This window comes from Falco naumanni, chromosome 5 (assembly GCF_017639655.2).
Source record: "Falco naumanni isolate bFalNau1 chromosome 5, bFalNau1.pat, whole genome shotgun sequence".
NCBI lineage: Eukaryota > Metazoa > Chordata > Aves > Falconiformes > Falconidae > Falco > Falco naumanni.
In genome coordinates this window covers 63,083,570-63,106,651 of record NC_054058.1, presented here as the reverse complement: position 1 = coordinate 63,106,651, position 23,082 = coordinate 63,083,570, and the positions used below count along the sequence as shown (strand labels likewise).

Here is a 23,082-nt window from a genome sequence, read left to right as displayed (position 1 = left end):
GTATCTGTGACACGTGCTGGGCCTTTGGAATGGGTGTGATGTCCCATGGTCCTGCAGAACTGCTCTTCCCTGCTCCAAGTCTCTTACCTCCTCGCTGTACTTGCCAACGTAGGAGTATATTTCTGAGAGCGCACTCATAGTGTTGAACTCGTTCATATGCATGCGAGACTGCTCAGCCAAGTATGCATTCATGTCCTGGTCACTGATTGCTGGCATTTTGGCGATGTCTGAATAGTACCTGAGAGAGACAAATACAGGTGTTTCTCGAAGGGTTAGAGTTGGGAATCAGGAGATGAAAGCCACCAACAATAAGGAGAAAGAACGCACTTAGCACCTTGGGCTTTTCTGATGCATCAATGATATACCTGGTCATACTCTTCTTCTACAGCAAGGGAGATGACTGAGCCAAAATGGAATTACTGAAGCACTGTTTCTGAGTACCAGGTGTGTTGTATTCACTCAACCATATTTTAAGACTGAAGTCCCAAAGAGCATCCTATAAACTTTCTCCATGCCATCAAAGAAGTAGGCAGTACCTATTAATGTTGGATTCCTTTGTCAGACCTTCAAGGGCTTTGAGCTCTGCCTCTAGTCCCAGAGAGCAATCCCACTGATTTCATGGCCCACTGAGAGCTCAGAATTGGTCCCATAGACAGAAAAAAAATCTTGCATGCTGGCTTGCACCGTTCACGCTAGTACATCTGCATCCACTGCTAGCATTATCCACCTCCCCACTGAATCTAGTCTGTCCCAGCAACTCCTCTGCTGCTCAGTATCTCCCTTTTGCCCCCAAATTTTAAGCTGCCCTGATGATCTCCACTCCCACAACGCTCCCATCCCCACTCTGACTGGGGAAAATCTGCTTTCCTTAGGAGTCAATGCCATTCCTCTTGAGCTCAAGAGAACTGGGGCTTTATCCATGGGATATGGATCCCCCAGAACCATTGCACATCAGGTTTCATCAGCAAAGCGATGTCTCTTTAAGGAAGTTGCTATTTTCAATGTCCTTCGTCCCCAGGGTGAGGCAGGTCTTGGAGGACAAGGTTTGCAGAAGGTAATCAGTCACTGTCACTCGCAGCTGTGCTCTGCTGTCAACTGGTTAATTAGACGCCATCATTTACATTTTTAATTTCTGCAATTTGACATTTTGTGCACAAGGAAAAAAAAAAAAAAAAAAAGAAAGAAAAAAAGCCCATAGCTGCAGCAATCTACAATTTTATAATTAGGAGGCAGAGGGGACAGGGAGCCAAAAGAGCTGACAGGTGTCCTGTAAACAGCATAGAGACACCTGCTGAGATGGAGGCTGTTTTCCACTGCACAAAAATTGGACAGTGAAGTGCTGTATGACAAGGATCCTTCAGACAGACAAGTGGGAAAATACTCTCTATGACAGAGCGGGACAAGCAGCTGCTGAAGTCTCCTATGAAATACAACACAGTGCAAAAGCACTGGGAGGGAACCCCTTCACACCAGAAGGCTCCAGTTTTGCTTAGTCTGGTTTTGTGCCCTGCACTCCCATCCTTGCCTGATTGCAATGGGATGGTCTCAGTTGCTATCCTGGATTTGCAAGGGTGGGGAAGTTTGATGTAATCCATGGAGATATAGGCACAGGAGGCAGAGGTCCTTCTCCCAGTCTGACTGCTTCCAGAGCTAGACTCTGGCTCATCATAAAGACTCATGCAAACCTCATTAACTTCCAGTATACACAACATCACTCTCTCTGAAGTCCTAGCATCTTTTCCTCTGGGCTCAGGACCAGCCAGAAATCCTAGACTAACTCAGTCCCATGGTCTAAATATTGTCCAATCCCAGTACTTCAGTGATGAGTGATCTGGGCTTGATTTTGCTTTATGCTTTGTCCAACCCTCAATTGCCAAGTGGACCTGAACAGTTGCCTATGAGGTAAAGCAGGCAACTAGAAATGCTGTCAGGAGCTGCCCTGCAGAACTACTGCCAGGAGAAGATGGTGAGCAAGATGAATAAGTATTTCTCGATTTTTGCCACTCAAAAAAACCCTCAAACAGGTCTCAGCATCAGCAGCTGGACAAAAGCAGACCTGTTCTATATAGATTTCTGAGAAGAGAAAGCATCAGGAACTGGGGGCATCCATGACAATGCTATTGCAGGCTCCTCAGAGCCAAAGCACACTGCAGAGAAACAAGGACTCTTGCGGCCAAAAAGCAAGGTGTGCCTTGGAACTCAGAGAAAATGACATCCATGTGCAACCAGCGCAGTTCATAGACTTGTGGGGAAAAACAGCCTGCAATGCAGCGAAATCCATTGATTTATGGTGCTTAAGCAGAACCCATGGAGAAGAGCCCAGCTCTTCATGAATATTGCATAGGCACCCTCCTGCTGGGTGAAATGGAAAGTGAAGGGGATTACATCATAGCAAAAATAAATGAGGCTGGTGGAGGAAAGCAGAGGTACCCTGTTGGATTCGCCAGTCTGTCCCTGACAGCCAGTTGAAATGCTGCTATTCCTCTCTGGTTCAGCGAGCCATCGAACGGTGGCAGGATAGTGGGTGTGGGAATAGGGTGAAACACAGACACACGTATCATCGGGTTCTCCACTTTTGTCCTGTCTCCCTTTCACCTGGTAGCAACACTCCCCTGAGTGGCTCACAGGGTCTGAAAGCTTCGCAGTCCCTTTCCAGCCCTGAGGAGATATTTTTCCCAGCAGCATAACACACCCATGACTCATCTGAACAATGAAAGCAGTGCTCCCTGGAGCGAAGGACAGGATACAAGAATCTGAGTTTCCAGCCCCGACAGACTCTTAAGCTGTGGTCTCAGTATTCTGGGTTCATGGGCCATTACCCACCACCACACAAAAATGTCCTTGTCTCCCCTGTACTCATTTCCCTGGCCACCACACACCTGAGCAGTAATCTCCCACGAAGACTTCAAACAAAGATATTTTGGAAGTGTGTTTCATGGGAAAAATAAAAGAAAAAGAAAGCAGGAAAAAAAAATGTACGTACCAATAATCAAACCTAGCTGCCAGTACAGGGAGAAGATGTATAATATCCTTCCATCAGAACTCTGCCATGGCCGAATGACTTATTTATACAGAAGTGTTTCTAATGAAGCCATCATTGCACTATCTAAAGAAATGATGAATGTGTGTATTAAAGCAACCTAGCAGGGAGATGACAACATCCCTGCTGAGTCTTCATTTACCTTCTATTTGAGCTCAGATCCTCAGAGATACTTAGGGACTCTCTGCCATTTGCATACCCCTAATGTTTTCAAAACCACTGTGAAGCTGTCACCAAACCCCAGAAGTCCTTACATTTTCAGTGCTGGCATTTGCAAGGCTGCCTGTGTGCTGCTTCCCTTCACCCCTGCGGCTGACAGCTCTCACACCATCGCTGAACTGCACGGCACTGCAGGGGGAGTGAGATGCTCTTTCACCACCTCGCTCCTGTGAGCATCCCTAAGCTGAGGGCCACCAGATCTCACCTGAGACATGGACAGATCATTGACTCACCCTCCTGCAGTCCCAGGGGCTGCATTAGGGAACATAAGACTAAATCATATCCCCTCTGGATGAGACAGAAAGGTGGCAAAGCAGAAAATTCAGTACAGCCTGCCTCCAAAAGTTCAAGACTAAGAGTCCAATGTAGAAGACAGTTACTGTTTGGTCAGTTGTCCACCATTGGCTGGCCTGGTGCTGCAGATTTGCTGCTTCTGTACTCCAGTTTTGGTTATCTCCAAAGCTGTTTCCCAGCTCTTTCCAGAAGATCCTTAGATGCATACCAAAAGACCCTGTCTCACATGCTTTAGTTTCCCCTGAGCCACAGGAGGAACCTGACTTCTCACCTCAGGGCTGTTCATTCTCTGATGTAGCAGGAAATTTGTTCATTAGACTTCAGAAGCACTAAAATCCATAAGAAATATGTGTAAATCTGTTACTCAGGCACATCAGCATCTCAGACGGAGGATGTGAGGATTGCTAGACCATAGGATGTGACCTCACAGGTACCATTAGCACTGCAACTCACCCCAGCCTGGCTTGAACAGGAGAGCCCATAAGACCATCCACTGCCACTGTTGTATGGGGAAGGATTTTGGATGCACTAGTATATAGCAGTGCTCCCTCTTATTCTCAAAACATTGTTCCTTTCACGCCCTCCTCTTTCCCTGGGTTGCTTTTGTTTTGTTTTGGTTTTGTAAGTGTGCTGGTTTTGGTGGAGTTAGAGTTAATTTTCTTCATAGTAGCTGATAAGGGGCTCTGTTTTGGATTTGTGCTGGAAACAGGGTTGGTAAGACAGGGATGTTTTAGATATTGCTGAGCAGTGCTGGCACAGAGTCCAGGACTTTTCTGCCTTTCCCCCCACCAGCGAGCAGGCTGGGTGCACAAGGAGTTGGGAGGGGACACAGCTGGGACAGCCGACCCTGACTGACCCAAGCAACATCCCGTACCATATGACATCATGCTCAGCATATAAAGCTGGGGGAAGAAGAAGGAAGGGCGGGACGTTGGAAGTGATGGCGTTTGTCTTCCCAACTCCCCACCACCCATGATGGAGCCCTGCTCTCCTGGGGATGGCTGAGCACCTGCCTGCCCATGGGAAGTGGTGAATGAATTCCTTGCTTTGTTTTGCTTGTGTGTGCAGCTTTTGCTTTGCCTATTAAACTGTCTTCATTTCAACCCACGAGTTTTCTCACTTTTACCCTCCTGATTCTCTCCCCCATCCCACCGGAAGGAGCAAGCGTATGCATGGGGCTGAGCTGCTGGCTGGGGTTAAAACAAGACACTAAGGAAAGCAATAAAGCAGTGACCTGGGAATACAGCCTGCCCTCTGTTTAGCCCTTTGGTACCACCCAGGAAAAGCTCCTTAGTGGAGCTGTTTTACAAGAATGACTGTGCCTGCTGCCACTCAGTAACTCATTAACTCATCAAACGAGAAGAGAAAAGCCATGTTGCTACTGCTTCCTCTCCAGTCTGAAATTTTCCAGCACGGCCGCGGTTTAGGAAGCTTAGCATGGAGCTAATTGCCTTCCAAAAGATCTTTTTGTCATGGCTGTTGTTGTGCCGTCGCTGGGTTGGGACTGCGCTCATTAATAATCATTTTAGCATATGAAAAGCTTGTAATGAATCCATGTGCTGCAGACGGCAGACGCAATTACAGCAATAACATAATTAGTGTTATGCAATAGCCGGCTGTATCCAGACCACTGAAGGAGGAAGAGATGCATGAAAGGGATATGGGGGACTACTATAGCAGAGAAGGGCTGAAGAAAAGCTTGGGAACAACCCAGTGGCCAGGGTTTTTATGGGATGAAGTGAAGCAATGCAAGGACATGCTGTCTTCTGTTGACAGAGAATGGCAGTTTTCATTTCCTGGAAGGCATCTGAGCTGCAAAGTTTGTGTTTGTGCTGAGGGTTGTGAGGCTCTGGCACAGGCTGCTCAGAGAAGTTGTAGGTGCCCCATCCCTGAAAGTGTTCCAGGCCAGGATGGACGGGGCTTGGAGCAACCTGGTCTAGTGGAAGGTGTTCCTGCCCATGGCAGGGGGGCTGGAACTAGATGGTCTTCAAGGTCCCTTCCAACCCAAACCATTCTATGATTCTGTATGATTCTGTATGATTCTGTGCTTCAGCTACAGACAACTACAAGACACCTAGGCCAAAGTGATTCTATTTCAGAGAGAGGTTCAAGGCCAGGCTGTTGGACACTGATTGGACTCTGGCAGTAATAGCATGACAGCTTAGCAAAAGGTACCAGCCACAAAGTTAGCTGAAGACCTGTCAGTTCTTCCAGCGATTTGCCTTGAAAAGCTTGGGGAAACAATTCTGTCTCTGTATACATCCCTAGCCAGGGCAACGATCTTATTTTGCATGTTCATGGCTTTTGCTGCTGCTTTTCGTCTCAGAATAAATACATGGTAGAGAACAGTTGGGCAGCACTGAGTCAATGGCTGAAGAGTGAATTAGTGCACAGGTAGTTTTTGCAGGAGGAGAAACCACCCAGCACCATCTCAGCACAGAGGACATGTGGGTCTCAGGCTGTACCCTCTGCATATAGACACATTTTCATCTAGTCTGCTGAAAACCACACTGCATAAGAACAGCATGGTTCAGGAGGGGTTTTTTTGAGACTAAAAGTGAAGACAGACAAGAAAACCGTCTTCAGATACATGAAAGGCTGCAGCGGAGAGGCAGCGAATGGGCTGCACCCCCTGCCCCTGGGGATGCAATGAGGCGGCATGGGCTTTAATTATGGCCAGGGAGATTTTGGCTGGCCATCAGGGAAAACACTCTGATGGGAAGGACAGGGAACCGCAGGAATGGATTGCCTGAGGAAAGTATAGGCTCTGTCATTGGAGGCCTTCGAGAAAGAGGTAGACAAGCATCTGTCAGGAAGGTTTTAGACAGAGATGATCCTGCCCTGAGGCAGAAGCTGGTTGGGTTGACTCCTGAGGCTCCTTCCGGCACCAGTTTTTATTATCTCTACTGACAACAGCCCCCTACCTTGACCCTTAGTATGCTATATCTTGAACCTTCTTTCTGGCAGGGAAAGGAGACACAGAAGTGTGCATTTTTTAAAGTAGAGCCAGGATTTGCATCTGTTATCTGATGCTCTCTTTTAAAGTCCTTGTAGTCACCACAATGTTTCTGTTTAAAATCACAGAAACTTACAATGTTAGGGCACATGCAGTTTAAAATATTTGTTGTACTAAATTAGTCTAATTTCCCTTTCTTTCTAAAGCTAGCTGCAACGCAGCCAAGAGGCATCACAAGCACTGCACTGGAAGACAGCATCTATTGATTACAGAGTCCTGAAACCACAGGCTGGCAAGTTATGTAGGTTAGATCCTGAATGAATACAGACTTCTGTTTTTCATACTCCAAACACACTCCCACATCATTTTCTAACAAGCTTAAGACCTTGACATGTAAAGGCTAACACCAGGAAAATCATAGCTGCTTCAGCAAAAAGAAGCAGATGAGTTCATGGACGCAGGACCTGGGTACCAACAGCTAGGTCAAGTAGTGTTTGTACCCAGTTTAAAATAATAAATCCACTGGTCAGGTCACTTTAAACCTCTTTCAGTCCCAAACCTGGCAAGCATATTTTGGATGGTCTTCACTGGAAGATTCTCAAGGTGTTAAGAATACTTGCAATGTCTTCGCTGACTTTCAGCTTTTCTTCAAGGGGCTATTTTTAAAAGGCAATAAGCAGCCAAAAGGAAACCAAGTCCCTGTAGGGATGAGAAAAAAGCACAAGTTCCTCTCCTTGCAGCACTGCAGGTATTTGGGGCACCAGTGTTGCAATGGAAAAACTCTTTGGCTTCTGCTTTTTGTGCTCTGCCCCTTTTCAGTCTCCCACACCCCTGCCTTTGTGCCAGGCTTCAGTAGGGAAACATAGTATTGATTGTGATGCAGGCAATTAAATGGTGTTAATGAAGTTCAAACAAGTGTTATCATAAGCTTGGCAGCATGGAGAGAAATGAAAGGTCAGCCACAGCCCTTTGTCATCTTTTCAGTATGGTGCTGAATGCTAATGAGACAGTCCCAATTAGAACCGGCTCCCCTTTGTATTGCTTGGGGATTGCATCAAATGCTCCCAAGTTCTCCAGATTTCTAGGCTCAAAGGGGACATTTGAAGTAAACTTGAAAAGATGCAGATCTGAAGCTGCTCTAATGTAAATTCAGCAAAGCCTATGGAGTTTTACTAACAGAAGTCAGATGAGAATCTGGTCTACCGTTCCCATTCTTTTCCTCTTTTTTTTTTCAATAGACTCATATAATGATAATTGAAAAGCCTCCACTTTGTTTTAGAAAGAAGTCCGACTCTTCATGGCTTCAACAAAAGCCAGAAAGCCTGTCCCCATTTCCCGGGTTAATTCTCCTCCCTCAGTCAGACCTCGTCTTCTGCTGCAGGAAACCCAAGCTGTGGCTGCACTGAGATACTCTTTCGCCATAGGTTTTCACAGTGAAAGAGGCTTGGGTGTTTAATTGGAATGCTGAACCTACTTTTCCCCAGTAGCCAGGATTTCTCAGCAGGGTTGTTTTAGCAGGCAGAGTCCACCTCTGCTTCCAATAGCCTTAAAAAAGGACTGCTGAAATCAAACTCCCAGTTGTTTGCTATGTGGAGGTAGATCATTGGTCAGGCCAGGATCTGTAGCTACTCCCTTCCCAATATACATTAACAATCTAAAACAGGTGGAAAACTAATCACTTAAGGATCAGAGGAATGTACTTTCGCCCATGCCTGTTTCTTATGCCAGGGTCATTCCCTGCTTGGATTTTTGTGAGTCCTAAAGGACACTACATTGGGAAACCATAAGCTGCAAAGGGATGGTTTGGAGTAACCCAGCTCAGCTACCATTTCAACAGCCCTGTTAGAAGTCAGGACCCTGTCTTTACTCCAGAGTGCCTTCAAGTTGGGCTACAATCTACCACTGCCTAATCGCCTTCTTATAGTTTCTTCTTCATCAAAGTAGTTCATTTGACTTCAGGTTCTTCTGATTTACTCAACCACTTCTTAAACTCCCCGACTGAAAATCTTTTTATCTTAACATTTGCTCTTTGAAGTAGTCTAGTGGTCTTGAAGGATGCCATCTCCAGCTGATGCTGACTACAGAAATAGCTCCAACCAGGACTGGAAGCCTTTGGATTTGGAATAACTCCCTCAAAGTACAGTTGCAGAAAAGAGAAAAAGAATTCATTAACTCAGGGTAGAGTTGAAATTATATTCTGTTCATCCTTGATATGTTTTTTCTTTGATCTCCCACAGCATCCAGGTGCCACTGCATTGAGTCAGTGGAACTGACACACAAAAATATAAGCAGGGCAGAAACTCTAACCATATTCCAAAACCCACAGCCTCCCCTTGGGCTTCAGTTCAAGTTGTCAGACATCAGTGCAGATAACAACCCAGCACATGCTGGGCACAGAAATCCAGTGCTGTTTACTAGCAGCAGGAGGTGTTATGTACCTCGTTTGCAAACCCAGTTGTTTGGGAAAACTTCCAGGGAAATGCAGCACCTACTGCTGAAGATCACTGGGCAACAGGATTTAGCTCCAAAAAGCTGTAAAGTGAAATCAATACTGGAGAAACAAAATGGAAAATGTAGCCTTTTGTTTGTTCAGAAAAAAAAAAGGTGTTGCATGAGGAAATACCCTCTTCTCCACCTATGTACTGTCACTCAAACATACCACCATCCCTTAAGATAAAAATCAACCAGGTTCATATGTAAAACAGCATTTTTCCACAGAAAACAGCCACCCACCACATGCAAGGTTGCTAAAGCATCACTAGAATCACTGTTGGTGCAAACTTGATTTCTAAATGAATCTCAAACACCTTTTTCTCCCTGTCCAGGTCAATCCAACAATCAACCTCAATATATACTAAGAAACTTGGACACAGTGCCAGAAGTAGGTCATAATTAAGCAAGGTAGCTCGTAAGAGCCTTACAGGTTGCCTAGAAACGACATTTGCAGAAGTGTTTAACCACGTCTAAAAATAATTGTCCAGACAAATCAGAGACCAATGGGAGCATTGTTGCAAAGAATGTCACCTCATGCTGACTAGGGGACAGAGCTTTCTGATCAGCCATGCTCTCCTTTCAGAAAATGAGAGGAAACCATCCCCACCAAAGGAATATGGTGGTTTACATCCCAGTGTGTCCATAGTAGCAGAGGTCTCATACAAGGTGCATGATGTGGTATCAATTTTAGACAGTGCCTTTGAAGTCATGCAGACAAATCATTGCTTAAAACTGGATGCCATTGCACAGGAACAATCTGTAAGATAAACCCATCTTTGTATTTACAGAGTAGTAATCATTCTCCATCTGTGCAGTTCCTAAACCTGTCAATAACTCCAAGCAAGTGTAGCATATTAGAAAACAAAGCACAGATCAACTTCTGCAAGGATTGCTCCAGCAGACAGGCTCCTGCTGAATGCAGCGCAAGATGTGCTATTCACTTGTCCTGTGGAAATTCTTAAGAGAAACTGAAGCCCCCACGTACTGCAGGAATAGTTGTCTTGGTTGTATTCCCTGTAGGGTAGCTTTGCCAGACACTGACCTTCAGTACAGTAGATTGAACAGTACAGCTACAGGTCTTGCAGATGTGGATAAAATGCTTGGAAAGACCTCTGACCTTTCAGAAAGTACCTGCAGAGCTTCAGTCACCAGCCTGTCAATCTTTCGGCATCTCATTCAAAGCACAGAAGAGCCTCCAAGGAAAGCTACCGGACTCGGAATAAGGGGAGATAATTGTATAACCCTTGGGATGTAAGCAGCATGGGGACTGTCACAATGATGCTGAGAATAGCAAACCACTTCTGATCTGGGTGAAAAGAATTAGAATCCCATGTATTTCACAGGGCTCAAGCACATCACCTCCCCTTCCTTCCTCCCTCTAGCATTTCTCAACAGTTTCTCCTCAAGAGAAACAGTGATGGCAAACACCTTCAGTTCACACCTCTAAATTTCCATCTCTGTTGCAAGGCACATGGGAATAAAAGGCTAACATGGAGTTTTCCAGTTAGGCAATAACCAAAGGAAAAAAGCCCAGAAGCATCTACCAAAAGCAATACTGATGATGCCTCCTACCTCCATCCCTGAAGCAGAGCCTCGCTGTATCACTTGCTATGTCATTAATATTTCCAGATCTAAAACTTACCTTTCCACCCAGTTTTTGTAGCTGGGAATGTCCTTGGCGTAGAGAAGCTTGTTGGAGGGCGAGTCTTTGCCCAGACGGTGCTCTGAGGTCGAACAGGAGTCCATGAAAGTCTGAGCCACTACAGAGAGGCAGGCATCTGTGATGCTGTTCTTGTGGATGTCGAAGACGAACTGTGGATTCTTGATCATGTTAACCCAGAACCGTAAAGGCAGGCTGCAAGAGGGATGGGAGGCGGGGAAAGGTGCATCAATCAGTGCGTGGTTCACAGGCTTTGTTGTGTGACGTTACAATGGTAAATGGTGGATGAGAATCAAAGATCGTGGTGTGGAGAGAAGGGTTCTGGGATAAGCTTTGATACACAGTAAATTCCTCCCCTACAGGTCTCTGTAGATGGCAGTGGAGTCAGAGAGTGGTTTTTGTTCCTGTTATCCTTACAAACCAGACTTTATCAGTCTTAAAGTCCATGCCATCTTGGTGAAGTTGCACATAAATTAATGGGAGTATAATTTAGGTGGTTAAAATGACTCCTAACTTCTCAATATTAGGTTGCAATGTAAAGTTGCAGCTTTTGGCTGCTTCCTCAGACAAGGACAGGCCTTGCATCCCCAGAACTTACAGTGAACATTTGTCACTGAGGGACTTGGTTTTCAGCCCTCATAGCAACCCCATGGGACGAGAGGGAGGTAGAGCTCCCAGGCTGAGACCAGGAGTGTTCATGACAAGGACTGTGTGCTGTGGACACCGTGTACTGTCATGCTCCGCGGCTCAAGCCCAAGCCCACATATGATCCCAGCACAGTGGGCATGACACAGTTAGTATGTGACAGGAAAACCCCTGTTGCTTCAAGGAGAAAAACCTGGGAAACAAGTGTTGCAACGTTTGAAATGAAAATATACCTGCCCTAATGAAGGATGCAGTCCAAAGCCCTTTTTTCGCCCCCTTTTCCTCAAAAGAGCTGTTCATTTGTATAAGATGCCTTGAGGTATCTACCTCCAGCCTTTGCCTCAAGGCTTTCTGTCAGGGTAAATGCATTCATGTGATGGCGGCCTAGGAGCTGTGTCACTGATCACGGAGTCAAACTCTTTGTCAGGTAGACCATTAAGTCTACCTTCAGCGTCTGCACCTTCCTAAGAGGAGGTTATTCTTCAGTTTAACAAATTCACCTGATGTTCAGAGTAAACTGCCCCGTTCTTCAGTTCTTTCCAGTTGCTCATTACCCCCATGTGTTCACAGCACCATCAAGGAAATCATCTCCAAGTCTGATACATGTCAGGTAACAGCATGCAGTTTGGCATGTTCTGACAGAGGATGACACCACATTTTCCTAAATCACTGTGTGTTCTCCTGAGCCATCAAAATCAGAGAACAAATGTAAGGAAAGCCCCATGCAGGTGATCCTGTCGCCAAGGTCAGGAGAAGTGGGAAATGTTTGCAATGAGATGTGATGGAATTGGGGCGTGCGGGTGATAGTGGTGGTGGGATTTTTAGGCTGGGGATGGAGGTTGGGGGGAAACCTTTTAGGCTGGGGATGGAGGTTGAGGGAAAACTTTTTAGGCCGGGGATGGGGGTTGATCTGTTGCAGGAATGAGGGGGATGAGTGAACTGTGCAAAACATCATCTGCAAGTGCTTGCACAGCAAACACAGCCACAGTGAGGATGAGCAGAGAGTGCATGTACGTGTGCCTGAGTGTGTGTATGGGTGTGGGAAGGGGCTGAGGGGGACAGTGTCCCTAGCTGGGGATAATGAAACCCGTGATGTGACTGAGTTAATTTAATCTGATTGAACAGATTTCCTCATACTGCCCCTTTTCTCACATAGACACACACTCTGCCTTCCCCCCTCCCCCCTTAAATAAACCTCCTGCTCATTTAGTCTGAGTGGCTGCAATCAGCCTTAGATTAGTGCCGCAGATAATGTTAATAATATGCTAATGTTTCATTAGTTGAAAGCCTCTTTGGTGCATGGGGTTTCTTTTTTTATGTCACTGTGCTGTGACGATCTGCCATCAGCATGGATGGTAAAAGGAAAAAATGCATGAGCTGGGAGCCCCATGGCTCTCCTCTGCTGTTCCTTTTATAGTCCCTGTATTTGCACAGGAGAAGGGGAGGGAGCGATTCCCCACAGGACTCTTCCCAACAGGGAGACTCAGCAGAGAGGAGCCGCAGAGATCTTTTCTCTCCACCGATCCTGGCTTTTCTCTGCTGTCCCATTACATGTGTGAAGAGGGACTGCTGCTTGGCAGCTAGAGCAGGGGGCTGATGTCAGACTTTGTCACTCACTCTGAAGGAGGGTCACATCCAGCTCCAGACCCTTTAAGTACTTAATACCATTTGAGATACTTTCCTGGACTCCAGTTGCCAGGCCAGGAGGGTACCACTGATCTCCTGTGGGTGCTGCACATCCCCTAAGGATGTCTGGGATACCTTAAAATAATGCAGATGGCACTAGATGTTTATGTGTGGGCAAACAAATGGGGCTCAAGCCCACCTCTGACTACAGTGGGAAACCAAACACCCAGCCTAGATGAAGGCAGTGGTGCTGAATCCTCTCCCATGCCTCCCTAGATATTCCTGTGGGCCCGGACACTGCAGCAGTTAAACATGTCACCATTTTTCCTCATGAGGTCCCTCAGAAACACTGCCAGCCTCACGTAATACAGGGCGAACTGGGACCTGCTTAGCCAAAGCACTCCACTCCATCCTTGAGAGCACCTTTTAGATTCTTGGATCTTCTGACTTCCCCATCAGGTTGGGAAGACTGAACCTGGTACTCTGAACCCCACGCCAAGCTCCTCAGCTCCCCCAGAAGCCAGATACCGAATGACACGTCCCCCTACCCTCCTTCCAGTCTGAGACGTGGTATGGGACTGTCTCACTCACCAATTGCTCTTCCAGGTGTGCCGCACGTGGGGGTCATGGATGTTGTGCTTGTCAGCCTGCTCATCTAGGAAATCAAACATGTATTTGATAGCCAGGGGAAGTGCACTGCCACGGTGAGCGGTGCTGAAGATGGTCTCAAAGAGGTCGTCTACAAATTTCTGGAGGGTGCCCTGTTGGGAGAAGAAGGAAAGAAGAACGTGAGATACCAAATGGGAGAAGGATGTTAAATTATTGTACCCCACTGGAAACAGGGTATGTCTGTGGATCAGGCCCAGAAAGTATGGTTGAAAAGTGGGAGCCATCTGATATTTGCTAAATGTGACGTGAGTTGGAAATTTCAATACAGATGTCTTTAAGCAGGCACGTGCATCCTCACAATATCTGCTACATCTGCTTAGCAGACAGATGTAGTAAGTCATGGCACTGCCTGTCCTCTCTGCTGCTAGCACTCCTTGCCATGGAGGGTGGCTGAGCTGTGGTGGGACACCTTGCCCCAACTCAGGTATATGGTTATGGTAAAGCTCTGATCTGTTTCCACTAAGATTCCTCTCCTCTGCATCCTATCCTCAACTGCTTTAGTACATTCATGAGGCAAAAACTAGCCATATTCTATGCTTGCTTTCATCCAGGGCCAATTCTTAAGATGGTAACAGAATTCAGGTGACTATAAAGCAGAGACAAATATTTGTCTTCACTGGGACAAATGGGTCAAGAGTGCCTTAAGAGAGACGGCTGTTTAAGGTGTGTGAGTAGTATAATAAATAGCACAAACTTCATCTTAATCCCCAAGTGGCCTCCTCATTTTTTACTACCCATTGGCACAGGATTGAGGCAAACCTTAGAAGCAATGCATGGATGTGTCATGTATTGCTCTGCAGACCTCAGTAATGTCCACTGCAGAGGTCTTCTTATGTTCCTCTGGGAGGAGAAACCCAGATCCTGTGGTTGGAAAACCACCCTGGACAAGCCAGTGAGGACAGCTGACCTTTAGCAAGAAGGTGGAGCTGGAATATCAGAGGGTGACCAGGCCTGGAGAAGGGGGCAGCTGAGGAGCTGAGATAACCAGATGAGCTGCAGGCTGGGTTTGGAGGGGAACCATGCAAGGCACGCTTTCCCTGCTGCATTGGGAGGTCTAGCCCATGTCTGAACATCTGCTCTGTTACCAAAGTTCATAAGCATTTATATGTGAACAAACCATGTGGTTGCTAAAATAACCAAAAAGCAATCAGATCTCCAGCAAATCTCCAAAAATTTCCTCTTATGACAAATCAAACCCTCCCCTTTCTCTGCAGATCCAGGCAAGAAATGCTTACTAAAAACAAAGCACCAGGTGCCACCATGGTGGCTCTAGTTTACATAGCACTAACAAATTCTTAATTAGAAAACTGGTGTCTCTTGCTGATTCACCACTTGATTTATTCTTTGGGAAACAGAGGCACCTTTTGCTTGTGTGAACTCCTACAGGGTGAATAAAGCCCTGCAGCACATGTCTGACTCAGAAAGGGCCCCTGAGGGGAAATCTTGTTGGTCTGACATGGAAGAGTTGCCCTCAGGTTCAGTTTCTGGAGGGAATTAGTTCTCTACATGTTCACCCACACAAACACAAAGAAAACCTCTAAGGCTTTTAGGCAAGAGACTCTAGGTCTCAGAGGTCAGGGATTTACCAGAATAAAAATCATTGTCAGTTTAACTAAGTATTCCCTGGGATTGTATTACCAGCAATTGCACTCTCTCCTCTTTCCCTCCCTCAAATGGTCAGGATGAGAAAAGAAAATTGCTCAGCCCAAGAGAGGAATCAGTAACTCCCCAGCCTTTCTACTCTCTCTGTTACTGTGTAAGTTTTGCAGCTACTTTCCTGCTACCTCTACAAAAAACAAAACCAAACAACAACAACAACAAAAAAAAACCCCAAAAACCCCTCCGCACCCCCCCCAAAAAAAACCCCACCAAAAAAACCCCACAAAACCCAGACACAACCCCCCCCAAAAAAAAAAAAAAAAAAAAACAAACAAAAAAAAAACAAACAAAAAAACCCCAAGTGCTGGGTTTGTGATCCGTAACAGAGAGCAAAAGCGATTCAGTGGTGGGGTAGGGGATGTATCCCCAGACAGTGTAAATCAGCACTGCTCCAATGCTTGCTGGTTTATACCAGCTGGGGCCCAAGCCCCGGGGAGCATCATTTTCTTTTTACGTTGTGTGACCCATAAAAGCATCTTGATGCCAGGGAGATGAGCATGTACCAGGGGCTAAAGACAAAGCCACTTTATCTCCAACTCCCACTGCAACATAGACAGCCTGAGTGAGGCTGCAGGGAGAGTCAGACATCAGAAGCAAAATGAATTCAAGAACAAATGTGCAGGTAAAACTGTATGGTAGGACTTAAGCATGTGGTGGAGACCTGTCCGATGAGCAAAGTCAGACAGCGTTTGCATGAAGACATGGAATTGTGTTTGTGCCTATTAATACCCTTACAAGAAATTATAATAGTCAAAAGTTCAGAGAAGGGAGGAAAATTGGGCTGTTTGATCACTGCTTGGTTTAACCCTGCTCAGAAAGGGGTGAGATATTGCTGTGATTAGCCACACCTGAGCCACAACTACCCTGCAGTTTCCACTTCTGGGATGCATTGAAATAACTCATGTTAGAGAGGTTCGGGTGCAGAGGTGCTCTGTACTGCAAGAGGACAGCAGAAGTGCACAGGGAGCCTATTTCTGATTATACTGCCTTTCTTCCCACCTGCCCTAGCCCCTGTGGGGTGCAAAAGAAGTTGCAGTCTCTTCATTAATGCAGACTTCTCCAAGGAGACCACCATCCACAGGGTGGAAGAGGAAATAAACGTAAACTCAGACAACTGCTTTTGCCCACACTCCTGTAGAACCTTTAGAAGCAAGTCAGGTGGAGGATAGTCTCAGTCGGAGATGAAAGAAGGTGAAGGGCCTGAGATCTTTTGCCAACCCCAGAGAGAGCCAGCTGCAGCAAGAACCAGCCATCCCCTTTGCACAGAAGGGACAGCATAGTGCGGAGTGGCAGTGAAGTTCTTTCTGTGCAAACAGTGGCAATTAAACCACTTTCTGTGGCTGCCCCAGAGCCAAAATCCACGGCAATTAGTTATTGTAGTTGCAGCTTAAGTAATCTCCAGTTGTGCAAGTGTCGTCCTCATGATGCTGCATCCCCAGTTACGCTAAATACTCACATACTGCCCCACTACAGAAGTCCTGCAGGCTCTGGCAGGCACCCTTGTAGGAGGCTGCCTTCCAGCATGTTGGGGAATATGGATTGAGCAGATGGGATCTTACCAACTTCCTAAGACAGTCTTTTCCCTCTCTGCAGAGACTTGCCATGGACCATGATGTCTGAGATAGGACATGATGTGTGAGATGTGCCTGGAGATTCAGCTCAGGATGTCCCTGCTCTGCCCCAACCTGACTTATTCTGTATTTTCTCTTCGGAGACCCTGGGCTTTCTATGGCTCAGAGGGGATGAACATCTAACTCTGCTTTCTCTCTTTGGAGCTGCCTACGTATTAGCTACATCACAGCCAACCCCCTGGCAAGTCATCAGCACAAGAGCCTTTATGGGCCCAGGGGAAAGGTAGAACACATAATCACAGGTTTGTGGCATAGGACCCCATTTCAGACTGTGAGGTGTGACACATCCTTGGAAGCTGATCCAAGCACATTTTCTCCCTGGGTCTTCATCTGCTCAACTTTGGTACAAACAACAAGCCGGTATAATTGACAACCCCAGCACCTACCCCTGTGCTGACTTTCTCCAACACTCCCATCACCCCGAGTTCTTTACTCCTCATTGCTCTCCAATATCCCTTTTCTGACTGCTTTCTAAATTCAAGCTCCTTCCTTACAATGTTTGGAACTCCTTTTGCTTTATTTTCCTTCTGCTCTTCTTGCTTTACCCCTCTTTGGCATCCTTTGAGCAGTCTCTAATTTCTTGTAAGCAAGAAGCTCTACGCAGCCTTTAAAAAAAATATTTTTCACTCTCTTCCCCACCCCCACCATGTACCTTGGTGGCAAGTAGTCTTGTCAGGTAGATCTCAGAAACCATCTTGCTGCCCCGGTCACCCTCTTTTTGGTCACCATGCTCATGGTTCTTCACCAAGTGCCACATCTTGACTCCGCTCTCAAGGTCAGGGGTGATCATGGGAGTGCGGGAACGGAGGCTGTCTGGGCTGCCTGTATAACGGATCATGTTTTCTGCAAAGAGAGATGCATGTGTCTCAGCCCTAGTAGCACTTGTATTGGGATCAACAGGTTTCATCAAGGAAATATGCTAATGACATGCCACCTAATAGAAGATTTTTTTCAGAAAGGCAAGAAGAAGACCTCTTCTGTCTGGGTTCGATAGCAGGTACCTCTGCCATTCGGTACATGGAAAGGATGCTCATACAGATTCTGGTGTGGGCTGCTGAGACAATCACAGCTGGTGAGTTCACCCTGGAGAGACATTAGTTTGGGTCTCCAAACTGGGAAGGTTGTAGTAGTGCTGTAATGTCCCTGCTCCCACAAGGTCCGTGTTTCCATATTAGTATTAAATAAATTTCCATCAACTAACTTGTAATGTTAGGCAACACAGGTATATCTCCTGGTCAAATTACAAGGTAAGATGGAGAAGCCCCTAAATGAGCTGGATGGGCCAGGCCTTATTATCAAAGCATCACCTAATGACCGAGTGATTAGCTCAGCAAAGACAAGGGATGTCAGCCAAGCCAGACATGACATCAATGTCTGCACTATTAAATTAGAGCCTCAAACACTGACTGTTAGTTGCCTATGCTCTTTACCTCTTATCACAACCCCTGGCAAAGCTTTGGCCTGGAACAACTGGCACTGTCAGTGTCAGACACTGCCCAGGACTGGTTCAGGAGAGAGTACCAACTACTCATGGTAACCAGCACGGCTAAGTACAACTTGTTTTACCTACATGGATGTTAGCCGTACCATGTCATGCTGCTTGGCATTATGGCCAGCAAACAGGCCACGGCCTGTTTGCATAGTAATATTGATGCAGCTAACGTGACCTCTTGTCTAGCTCCCCATCCCCAGACTTAGGAGGAGCTGACTCCTCTCCCCCCTTTGGCATCAAAGCAATCCAATAACTCCTGCCCAGCCATCCTCTTCACTCCCTGCTCCAAAATCTTGTGTTGACCAAAAATAAACCAGAACCCCAGGTGGGCCTGCAGAAATTTCCTCTCCCAGGACACCTTTAGCCTCCAAATTTTACCTCTTGAGTGTAGGCATGAGGCATTCCCCTCTCCCTGACCTTCCAGCAATGCTGCAGAGTCTTTTCCAACCATAATTAACACAAGAGAGTTGCACCTTTCTGTAGCAAGATCTGAATCAGCCTCATTAATGCATTACCAATCCCTACATCATAATTATCAGATGGAATATCCTTTTCCTCTCTGGATGCTGTTTTCTTAATTGCAATTAACAATCACTTCTGACCCACCATATCTTCTCACCCTGCATTCTTCCCCACTCCCTCCTCCTGAAAAAGCAAATAGCAAAAGAATTAAAGAAATCCAACAGAAATTAACCCCTCTGAAGTCTTCCTTTTCAAAGGTCACTGTGTCTTTCAGTAATTGCAACAACATGGCAAAGAGGATGAATATTAATAAGGTGTGCTGGATTGCTTATGTCCTTGGAGAAAGAGGAAGGGGACTCCTCTGGACACTGAGGAGGTTTACTTTCCCTCAAGCTAAAAGGAGTAAGAAGAACTGGAGATGCTTTCATAAATTAAAAATAATAATAATAATAAACTGATCTGGCAGCTGCATCCAGGTTGGAGGGTGGTTTTCAGCACTCTGCACACTGGAGATGCTTTGCCTTGCCATCCAGCATCAGCATAGTGAGACATGTCCTGGGCTGCAATTCTGGTGCTGGGGAGAAAGGTCTGTGTTGGTGTGAGAGACTCAGGAGGTCTCTGTTTGTCTCTACAGAAGACTTTCCACCTGGTCTCTATTTCACAGCTGTCTCATTCTCAGTTGTCTCATGGGTAGAGCGGGAACAACAATCCACTGCCTTGAGATATACTGATACAAGACCTCAGTAAGCCATTTTTTTTATTATTGCAGGTACAAATTCCCTTGGGATAATAAGATAGCTGGGTGGGACATACAACACCCACACTGGGATATATCTGTAGACAGGTCTATGCCCTGTGTAGGTTGTGGTTGCTCATCTGTGCCACAGATTCTCCTTCACAAAAGACCATGCTGCAAGGACTTTGACCACCAGAATGACTCAGCTCATACAGTGTGCAGTGCTTCTCCCTTGCCTCTCCCTATGCAAACTCTAAGAGCAAGACTGAGAGACTGAAAATGCAGGCAGCTAATTATATATGCTCCTCCTTTTATTAATGAGGGAGGAGAAGTACTTCCTAAGAGCAATCCAACCAGCTTGGACCAGGTGCCAAAGTTTTAGATGAATAAATCCTCTCCTGCCATCCCTCAAGCAATCTTATCAACTAGTCGTCTGCCTATCATTCTGTCTGCTGGTGCTCAGTGTCTTGTAATCACCATGATGTCTGGGATCTCTTCTCTGGTGCTCTCTCAATCCATATCAGCACACAAATCCTTACCATACTTGCTGGCTGATGTCCGGGAGACAGTGGAGTTGTTGACTGCATTGTAGGCAGTGACTTGCTTGGAGACTAACGCTACCACAGATCCATCTGGCACCTGTAAAGAAAAAGGGACTTTGTCAATAAGCTTCTGAAGACTGGCTGAGGAGCATTCCAAGGACAGCAGACATTCAAGCAGCAGAAGCTGAGCCATAAACCAGTGCCACTGTAGATAGGACAGTAGTTTTGGCCCAAAGCTTCAAATACTTTCTTCTGTGTGTCTATTAACAAAAAAAGAGGGACAAAATCTCCTGTTACACTGCTGGAAGCTTGCACTTGGGCAATAGCACAACTGATGATAAAGCAGGCTCCACTCCACTGAGGTCCTGATTCCAAGTTCAGTGACAATGACGCAAGTCTATGCACTAGCCTTACTAAAGCAGACAGCACGTTCTTCCCAAAGAAGCTCTTATGCAGAAAAGGAGTGTGAGAAGAAGAAAATAATCTGAGCTATTTCAAACACCAAGGGTGGGCTGTCCCATAAAGATGATAAAACTGATGTGAAATCCTCTATCCCTTCCACCTCAATTGCAGATGATATCTAGGTACTTAGCTCAGAAATGGGTACCTCCATTTCCCACTTTGATCGTGTCAACCTCTCCATGTACAGCCTCCCCCTTCCATGTTACAAATGTACTGCTGGGCTGAAGTGACTACCACAACTTCTTTCTCTTTGCCGTGTCAGAGGGTCTCAGAGAGGTGAAAGCAGCAGGTTTGGGGTGGCTGTGTTCCAGGATGTCATGGGATAGTGTTTCAAAAGACAACAGAACTTTCTGAAATAAGCCAGATTTTCCATCACTACAGCAAGGCAATTCATGTGGGTCCCATATTAGAAATGTTAACAAGCCAGTGGCTCAGAGGAGCCATATCATGGATATCTGTGATAAATAAGACACCATAAAAAGGAGATGGGTGAAAAAAAATCCTGCTAACGTCTAACTCTTGTCTGTGTAATAATAATAATTAGCACTTGCATAGAGTTTTTCATCTTCAAAGCACTGTAGAGGCTAATTAAATAGCCCCTCAGCAATCATGGAAGGCAGTTATTGGCTCTTTATAGTTTTAGCCCCAGAGTACAGAAGGGGAAACTGAGGCAAAAGGACTATCAGTGTCTGTCCCAGCATGTTCCATGTCTGCCCTCAGGACAGTCAGGGTAAATGGTGTAAAGCTCAGCATCCTGGCAGCTGAGGACCTGTTCTGCCCCAGCTAATCCATATAGCTAGGAGCTTGTTGCCTGAAGCAAACAACTGGAAAAAACACAGAAGCGAAATAAAATTATGCCTGTGGTTTATTGGTGAAATAAAATTGAAAATGTCCCCACTCCTCTTGAAAAAAAGTATTCTGGAGTCAGCCAGCAATGCTTCAGTCAATCTGAAGTGAAAAGTTTTGTTTCCTTTTCAAATTATTGCTTGCTGTCTCCTCAGGTCAGCTCTTAAATAAATAAAAAAACCAACAAACAAAACCAAACCAAAACCACAGAAATCTTGTTATGAAATGTAGACTGCTGAGGTGTGATTGAGGAAACAACAAAATTGTTAGCATTGGATTAAACTTAATGAGGTGCTTTTTTTGGCTTCTTTTTTTGGCAAGAGGTGAAGGAGTGGGGGAGCTTTTGACCAAAGCTCAATTTTTCATTAAATCTGCTACTTGTGTAAGATATTTTTGGACATCTTTAGCACTCTCTTATGGACCTCAAGGACATGCAGAGATAAAGGGAAGCCCTGTCCCAAAGCGTGTGACATGGATCAGGACAGGCGTTGAAAACAAGTGTTCCTAGGTCAGTGACAACCCCACTGCACTATGGTCTTCAGTCACGCTGCTTTCCTCCTCCTTCTTCCTGACACCAAACATTCTTCCCTTCCATTTTTCTCTCTTCCATCCTTCTGAACTCTCCTAGCATCACAAGGCCATTGATGCACAGGAAAAAGGGGCATGGAAAGGCTTGCTTTCTGTTTGTCTACATGAGAAAGGTTAACTCGTGCTGTCCTCATGTCCATATCTCCTCTTCAAATCCTTCACTCACCAGGGATGCCTCTCCTTTGAGAGAGATGGAGGATTTTTTCTTCCCTTGGCTTAATCTCTGGTGTTGTGCAGGGTAAGTACTACAAGAACAGTGGAACAGGATGGATGTACTCAACACAGGCGCTCTGCCCAGTTATGGCCCTCTCAACTATTGTTTACCTTGTGTCTTAGAGAATAACACTTTGCCCTTCTTGCTATTTTCTTAGCTGATCTACCTTCTACCCATCCTCTCACACAGTTACCTGATAGTGTGCCAGCGTGTTGAGTCTCTTCCAGTCATTCTCTATCTTGGTTGTGATGTCTTCATCCTGAAGGATCATCCTTGCCCCGCTTGCTTGCCGCCACTCTGCAAGAAGAACAGGGACATTGAACTCTGATGTGCGGAGCCTCTGATAGGGGATACAGCCCAGTAATCCCTGTGCCCATAACTCTTGTGGTCACACATGTGAAGGCTGCATCCATGTAGCAGCACAACAGTCATTGCCTTTACCCACTGTCAGATGCCTCCAACCACGCACAACATACGAACGCACAAATGTCCAGAGCCCTCTTTCCAGAGGGAAAGAGAAGACAGATAAACCATTAAAAGTTCAGAGAGACGGTTCAGGAAAGTATGCAAAAATCATAGCCATATGGCAATGTTCAAAGTCATGTCACAGATTATCCAGACTGGTTTCTCTACCCTTGATAAAATGATATTGCGATCACAAAACCACTTCTCCACAGGGAACACCCACTCCTTGAAAGAGTGATGCCACACAGAGGTCAGAACCTAGAGCAGTTGCTTAGGGAGATGAGAGATCCAAGGCTAGGGCACAGAGAGGGCTCCCCTGGGCAAAGCAGTGTCTTGCTCAGCTCTCAGTTCATCTCCATTAGTGCTCCCACAACACTTCTTGC

The 23,082-nt window shown here is 46.0% G+C and overlaps 1 protein-coding gene across 2 annotated transcripts in view; it reads right to left on the bottom strand.

Moving 5' to 3' along the window:
• PLXNA4 (plexin A4) overlaps nt 1-23,082 on the bottom strand; it is a 455,595-nt gene that overhangs the window by 2,688 nt on the left and 429,825 nt on the right. For both annotated transcript variants that reach the window (XM_040595348.1, XM_040595349.1), the window contains exons 26-31: nt 22,428-22,531; nt 20,122-20,221; nt 17,545-17,735; nt 13,525-13,694; nt 10,645-10,857; nt 88-238 (exon numbers count right to left, since the gene is read on the bottom strand). In XM_040595348.1, the coding sequence (XP_040451282.1) occupies nt 88-238; nt 10,645-10,857; nt 13,525-13,694; nt 17,545-17,735; nt 20,122-20,221; nt 22,428-22,531 (929 nt within the window). The remainder of the gene's footprint in view (nt 1-87; nt 239-10,644; nt 10,858-13,524; nt 13,695-17,544; nt 17,736-20,121; nt 20,222-22,427; nt 22,532-23,082) is intronic.